At 50.7% G+C, this 7218-nt stretch overlaps 1 protein-coding gene across 4 annotated transcripts in view; it reads right to left on the bottom strand.

Moving 5' to 3' along the window:
• Positions 1 to 636: 636 nt before the first annotated feature.
• Positions 637 to 7218, bottom strand: part of LOC148020631 (glycoside hydrolase family 2 protein) — a 254701-nt gene continuing 248119 nt past the window's right edge. Inside the window, exons 17-18 of one of the 4 annotated variants that reach the window (XM_087698437.1) lie at positions 1288 to 1488; positions 968 to 1101 (exon numbers count right to left, since the gene is read on the bottom strand). In XM_087698437.1, the coding sequence (XP_087554563.1) occupies positions 1447 to 1488 (42 nt within the window). In that variant the 3' untranslated portion in view covers positions 968 to 1101; positions 1288 to 1446. Of the gene's footprint in view, positions 1102 to 1287; positions 1489 to 7218 lie in introns of all 4 variants that reach the window. The other 3 variants (XM_087698439.1, XM_087698438.1, XM_087698436.1) reach the window with 3 other exon arrangements.

Genomic DNA, 7218 nt, shown 5'->3' with positions numbered 1-7218 from the left:
GATAGCCCAGTGGCTAGGACTTTGGATTATGATTGTGAGGTTATGGATTCGTCTTGCTGGGTGCATCACTTGGACACTTATGTTCACATAGTTTGTTCATGAAAGTCCAAAATCTTGCCCACTCAAACACTTCGCCATTATAACCATCCTTGGATGACAGTTGCATTACAACTGAAGTCTATTACTATGTCCCAATGCTGATAGTCCAGTGGCTAGCACTATCGATTGTAATCGTGAGGATATGGATTCAAGTCTTGCTAGGTACATCACTTGGACACCTATGTTCACACAATGTGTTCATCGAAGTCAAGCTCTTGCCCACTTGAACACTTGGTTGGACCTCCTTGGTAGGGTCATAGAGTAGGGTTCCAATGTGATCAAGTTCCCCATTTATCATTGGCTTGTGAGCTATCCTATTTATGCTAGAAAAAATGGCAGCATGGCTCTTGCTCACTCTCTTGGCTAATATTTGCAGTGGGCCTTCAGGTGTGTTTTCTCTTAGGAAGACAAAAAAATCTATTATGTATAGTTGCATAACTATCATACCCATTTAAATAGTATTAGCTGCTGTTATCATCTTTGGATGAGGGAGGTGGATTACAACTGACGATCATTATACAACAATGAACTAAAAGTTGGAAGTTGTAAAGCCTTGATACACAATTTGTAATGCATCCCTGTTTGTTCTGAAGGTTTCTTCTTTCAACTGCTAATTAAATAGCCAGAATTTGGAGTATATACTCAAACACTGACAAAGCATTTGCATTTACATAATAATCTAATCCACAATTTACATTCAAATGTCCGCATGGAGCCAGTCTAGCAAGTAGAAAATTGAAAAAAATGTTCAGATAAATGAAGAAAAATCTACTCAACTATTCCACTGTCTCACTGTAGTGTGACTGCAAATTAGCAGTGCAAACTTCTACCAGTTTAGAGATAGCTTGAGAAGCTGCACCCTTTCAAACTAGAAACTGAACTGATGGGACAAAATTGAAAAGAGAAGGTGCAAGGAATGGGTTGGACAAGATAATTCTCATGTACGCTAGGACTCCAGCTGTCATCTCCTCCAAGACCCATATGCTTATAGTCCAAGTGTACCTACAAAGTTAGATGCCAAGAAAGTTGGACATGCAACCCTTGTCACATACCACATGACTAAAGAATGTTCCAGCTTTTATAAAACATTTTGCATGCAAGCATACAGGCATGCACTCACATGTACTGCATTACAATTTGACTAGATACAAATGATTACTTATGTTGCAATTTTTGTATCAAGTGTACCATATATCAGGAAGATGTGTTGTCATTTCTCAGCTTCTTGGTAAGGTCTCCAAGAAACCCATGAATACTCTTCTGGGCAGCGTAGGAGTCTTACGTCAGTGTGCTACCCTAACAACTTAGGTTGTTACGTTTTGCACATGGTTGCAGTGGATTGGCATCTCACATGATCACACTGAAATCCAAGCCTCTTGGTGGCATGCCCTGAATTCGACTCAACAAATCAAAATGTAAATTTTTTTTCTTCTTTATCACTTTTGCTTCCTTGCAAAAGATCATTCACTTCACTACTGTGCATCCCCCTAACCTTAGAAACAAACCTAATTCACTGAAACTGAGGTTTTGGTCACAAACCATGTTGCTTGACTCACCTAATATAGCTTCAACCTTCATTTGGCCCATATGTACAACATTAGCTAACACAATGTCTCCTAAAAAGTGAATTGCATGCAGGAAAAATTAACTTTTTAATTAGTTATAACTAGCTGATACTTAGCTCATTAATACTTAGATCACAGCAGTATCATAGATTTGACAGGAAGTAATGGGAAGCAATGCCTCCCAAATCTTTTTATTGTATTGCTCCAAGAGTTTGTACTTCGAGAGGCATGAAGCTTATGCCCATGCAATCATCACATCAACTTCAAAGGTACTTGTCAACATCACACATGCAAACACTTGCTTAAACTTTACCCATGTTGACAATGCTCTATGTTGCATTAGAAGTGGTCCACCAAAACGGCTCTTGCCTGTCGCGTCATGAACGGTGCTCCTGCGTCATGCCTCCGCTGCCATTGCGCCCACCCAGTGCTTCCATCGCGCCCACCCAGGTCTCCCCCCCCCCCCCCCCCCCTCTCTTCAGCATTCACCCCCTCCTCCCGCCACCCAGCCGTCCCTCTCCCTCCGCCCTGCACCGCTTTACATTAGGCGTGTTGCGCCCACCCCTTCTTGCCAGCGCAATGGAAAACCCTAGTCAGACGCCGGTGCATTCTACAAGTGTCCCCCAGTCAAACACCTTGCGCGTTGTCCTCTCTGAGGAACAGCTCTTGGCCGTCTGTACCACAGAGCTGGAGCTTAAAGAAACGATGATTTTCGGTCAGGTAATAGGACACTCTCCATCCAGGGCCCAGCTCCGAGATTGGCTTCACTCTATGCTGCGCATTGGCACAGCGCAAATCGTGGAGGCAGTCCTCATGGGCCGAGGGATATTCATGGTTCATCTAACCTTTGCCGACGCAGCTCGTGAGTTAGTGGAGAGCTCGCCCTATGCCTCCACAAAGGGGATCATTCACATGGTTCCCTGGTACAATGGCTTCACAGTGGAATTATCTAAGCTCCAGAACAGATTTCTCAGACACCTAGTCACTTTACTTTTCCCCAGACTGGCGGTAGAGTACCGTCAGTTAGTGGACTTTGGACAGCTCTTCGGCATAGTTTTTCCTGTCTCCTTCGCGGATGTAGTGACAGCTGTAGGAGTCCCCAAGGTACGAGTGGCCGTGAAAGACACAAAGAGTATACCCAAGTTCTTGGAGATTGAGGCAGGAGGTCACTCCTTTAGGCAGCAGGTTGCTGTGACCGGGCAACTAGGGCAGTGCCTGCGTTGCCATGACTTTGGGCATCAAGCAGCAGACTGTACGCGCTTCGGAGCCAAGGCGGATTTGCCGACAGGCCGCAGGCGGACGCTGACAGCTTCACATGGGTCCAGAGACAACAGAGAGGGAGATGGTAGGGGGGGATGTAGCTAGCTTCTCCAATGCAGCCTCAACAGCAAGGAGGAGGAGGGCCAGCGACGCCCCCTCGGTAGAGCACTCCGCAGCCCCCTCTTGCCTGCCCCACCTGGCACGACTACACCCCCCACATCCACCACCCACGCCACAGGCTACCCCACCTGAGATCCCACAGTCCCCACACTCACCCCCCCAAACTTCCATGCTTCCCCCCATTGACCCAAGCCCATGGCCCCCCCTATCAAGGCCACCAATGCCCCCACACCGGCCACACACCTCCGACCCCCCCACCATCCCTCGGCTTTCTTCCCCCCCACCACCTCCCCTGCCGCGCACCCCCCCTGATCCGCCCCTGGTTCAGATAATCCCCCCAGACCCTCCCCCCCTCGTCCCACAGGAGGTGATGAGCCACTCACAATCGCATCCTCCTCGCACCAGCACTTCTCCCCCTCCCACACAGCCACCAGCTCATCTGCCCCTGCCGCCCGTCACACTTTCTCGAGGTAGGCACAGCTGTTGCCACAGGAGTTCTTCCGCAGTGGCCCATGGTTCTACCTGAGAGTCGCGGAGTGCGGAGAGTTCCCACTACCTCTAGAGGTGGGGATCTTCGTGGTTTGTAAGTCCACGAGGGGCAAGGTCCATCTATAGCACCACTGGATGGAACAAACTATGCTTTCTTCTTTCAATCCTCTCACTCACGGGATTGGACGACGACACACATAGAGAAGGGTTTGAAGAGTTAGGTGGAGGACCACATCTCCCAGTGGATGGGAGAAGGTCTAGCACTATTTGCACAACAATGGCCTGGCTGCATGATGGACATTAACTCATGGGTTGGTGCCGAGGTCCCACACTTGAGCATTATCTTTCGAGCTTCTCCACAGTGGAGAGCTCCGCGGGATGTGATCGAGTGGCCCTTGGCACAGGCGGCCTGCTTCTACTAGTGTATAGAGCCACGACTCTTAGCATGGCTGATAGATGCATTGATAGTACCACCTGGAGCATCTATCACCTCTATGGTCTGGCCGAGGGCCACCATGGGGGATTGGAGTTCACCGTCTAGACCTGCGGCAAAGCATACTTGCATGCCCCATAGTTTCTCCTCCTCATCAGCAGCCTCCACACCGAACAAATGCCTATTCGGTCAGTCACAGGTTTCTCCATGAGCCTACACCTTGCATCCTGGAATGTGAACAGTCTCCACTATAGTGGGGCATGTGGTTCCAGGAAGTTGATTGTTCGATAGGAGTTGCAACCAACCCTTGCCGGACGGATCGACATCTTGCTTCTGCAAGAGCACAAGCTCACCCCCATCCAGGCCTAGCGGGTTGGGAAGGTACTTCCGGGCAACTTGCACACTTACTAGGAGCACGCCATAGGTGCCCATGGCAGGAGTGGAGACGTATGCACCTCTATTGGCCCAAATCTCACCGCCTATGTACGAGACCATGGGACGATAGTGGTAGAAAGGGTTCTATGGACCAGATTGGATATTGGCGACTCGTGTATTGGAGTCCTCAATGTCTATGTCCCTACGGAGGTTAGGGCACGCAGCAGGTTCTAGGTGGAGATCGCAGATGGACTCGTGGATTGTTGGAGGAGATTTCAAAAATCTGGAAGCCTTGGAGGATCAACAGGGCAGAGGTAGAAACTATCAAGGCATGGCTGGGGAGGAGCAAGAGGCATGGGAGGTCTTTTTGCTTGCAGTCGGAGCACGTGATGCCTGGAAAGACCCTGCCTTCCACAGGAGGGAGAGATCGTTCGACTTCTCTTGGGGATACAGGCGGCTAGGTGGAGTCCTGCTGGAGCGGTTGGACAGGTTTTATGTGGGAGAGTGGGGAGGCTCTTGTGGAGGCAAGATTGAGCAGTTGGCAGGCATCACGTTGTCCGATCATGGCCCGGTTCTCCTGACACTTGAACCCCCAGCATCTTCCCTAGACACACGATCCTGTCGGATCCTTGATTCGATCTATAGGAGGGAGGAGGTGACAAGATAGATAGAGCAAATTTAGACCAGAGAGTGGGACAGGAGGGACCTGATAGCAAAGGAGGTTGCAAAGATGCTAGGTGAGTTAAGTAGAATCTGCCAAGAGGCAGTCATACAGGCCAAGCAACAGTGTTGGGAGGAGGAGAGAGCACTCGCGTAAGCAGCCATTGCTGGCCTAGAGGACAGGTGCTTGGAGTTCTCTTTCCGCACCTCAGCAACATTCTGGGCGCGGAAGGGGAACACGATGTGTAGGGAGTTCTTCCAGGTGCACCAGCCCCGCACCGCAGGAGAGCAGATACGCAATCTTCGGGATCAGTATGGGAGGACCCGTTCTAGCCCAGATGAGGTGATGGAGATTGCCACCGACTATTACACGCCCCTTTTCCAGCAGGAGACAGCTTCAGCTAGAGGACAGAGATGTAGACAGCACGTATGGGATCACATCCCATCCCTCGTCACAGAGGAGATGGGACGCTCCCTCCTAGCCCCCTTCACAAAGAAGGAACTAGAGGAGGCTTTCCATACACAGGATGGGCAAAAATGCTTGGAGGAGAATGACCTCTCTAAGGCCTTTTTCACTACCTACTGGGAAGTGGTGAAGGACCCCCTACTGATGGGTTTCCAAGAGATTTTCACTTCAGGACAAATGCCAAGGAGTCTCTTGGCAGGCCTTATCAGTCTTCTCCCCAAAGGGGGAGACCGGTTGGAGCTCTCCCAGTGGAGACCGATCACCTTATTGTTAGTGGCCTGTAAGGCACTGGCAAAGATGATCGGTAGGCGATTACGCCCCGTGCTTCCAGATATCATCCATGATACACAGACAGGCTTTGTCGAGGATAGGAGCATCCTAGACAATGTATTTACCTTCTTTGAGGTGACAGAGTGGGCTCAGCACAATGGCAGAGACTGGCAATACTACTCTTGGATTTCGAGAAAGCTTATGACAAGGTGGATTGGGATTTCCTAGAGGGCATCATGGTGAGGTTGGGATTCCACCAGGCTTGGATTCGTGGGGTCTCCGGCCTGTACAGATTGGCCACCAGCAGCGTTCTCATAGGCTGAAGGAGAGGGGAGGAGTTTCGGCTGGAGAGATTGGTTCGACAAGGCTGCCCCCTGGCCCCATACCTATTCCTACTTTTTGCAGAGGCGATGTCTCACTTCCTCAGGTCACGTGTGAGTAGATTACGCGGCCTTCGACTTCCAGTGAGAGTGGAGATTGAGTTGTTAGACTCAGAGTACATAGATGATACAGCCTCTACATAGAGGACTTTCTTCGCTGTTCAGGAGGGGGGACGTTTGGCCCTTGAGGTTTTCACTAGCAAGCAACCCCCTTCAGGTGACAGGTAGAGTGGGTGGTGCCCCGCAAGGGACTTTCTTCGCCATTCAGGAGGGGGGACGTTTGGCCCTTGATAGAGGGCACTAGGATGAGGGAATTGCCACCCTTTCCTGGAGGAGGATTCGAGTGGTGGGCCTTCAGGGGAAGACATGGCGACTGGACCCCTATGTTTTTTGGAAGGAGCTCAGGGAGTGGCACCTTTAGATCTAGGAGGGCAGACCACTTGATGAGCTGGAGTGGGATCCAGGAGAGTGGCTATGCCCGGCCTTTGCGGTCACCAAGAAGCCACCCAGGTTCCTAGAGTACACTGCCACGATTGGCAGACATGTACTGATGCAGGAGGATATGGATTGGGCACCGTCATGCAACAGGCATTGGGCAAAGCATAGCATCACAGAGCCCTTCCAACGAACCTTCTGGCGCTGCCTATGGGATAGCTGGAGGCCGAGGAGGGTGTCGTACTTTTTATGGCTGGTGGCACATGGAGGCTTGGCGGTGGGAAGTTGGCTTGCCCAGATGTAGGAGGGAGGTTGTAAGCACTGCACACAGTAGCCTTTGGTAACCCCAAAGCACTGCCTTTGGTCATGTGAGGAGGCGCAGCTCGTGTGGAGAGGAGCATGCCGCATCCTTCGCCGTATAGCACCCAGGCTTGGGTGTATCTCATGGGGAGTAATCTGTTGGTGGGCAGTCAGCCAGGGCCGTCACCTTTTTGTATGAGGCCGGGATGCAGGACAGAATATTCATGATTGAGGCAAGGTCGTGCGCACTGGTCGGTCTGGAGACTCTACCCATTCGCTAGGCACTGGAGCCCACAATAGACTGCTTGGAGGTATGGGAGATCATAGGGAGTCTTACTAGATAGCATATATGGAAGGCGCAGTGTC

This window comes from Lygodium microphyllum, chromosome 18, assembly GCF_053477565.2.
Source record: "Lygodium microphyllum isolate KBCC chromosome 18, Lygodium_microphyllum_v1.1.10, whole genome shotgun sequence".
Taxonomy (NCBI): domain Eukaryota; kingdom Viridiplantae; phylum Streptophyta; class Polypodiopsida; order Schizaeales; family Lygodiaceae; genus Lygodium; species Lygodium microphyllum.
The sequence above is the reverse complement of the archived record's forward strand: the minus strand, read 5'-3'. Positions and strand labels throughout refer to the sequence as shown.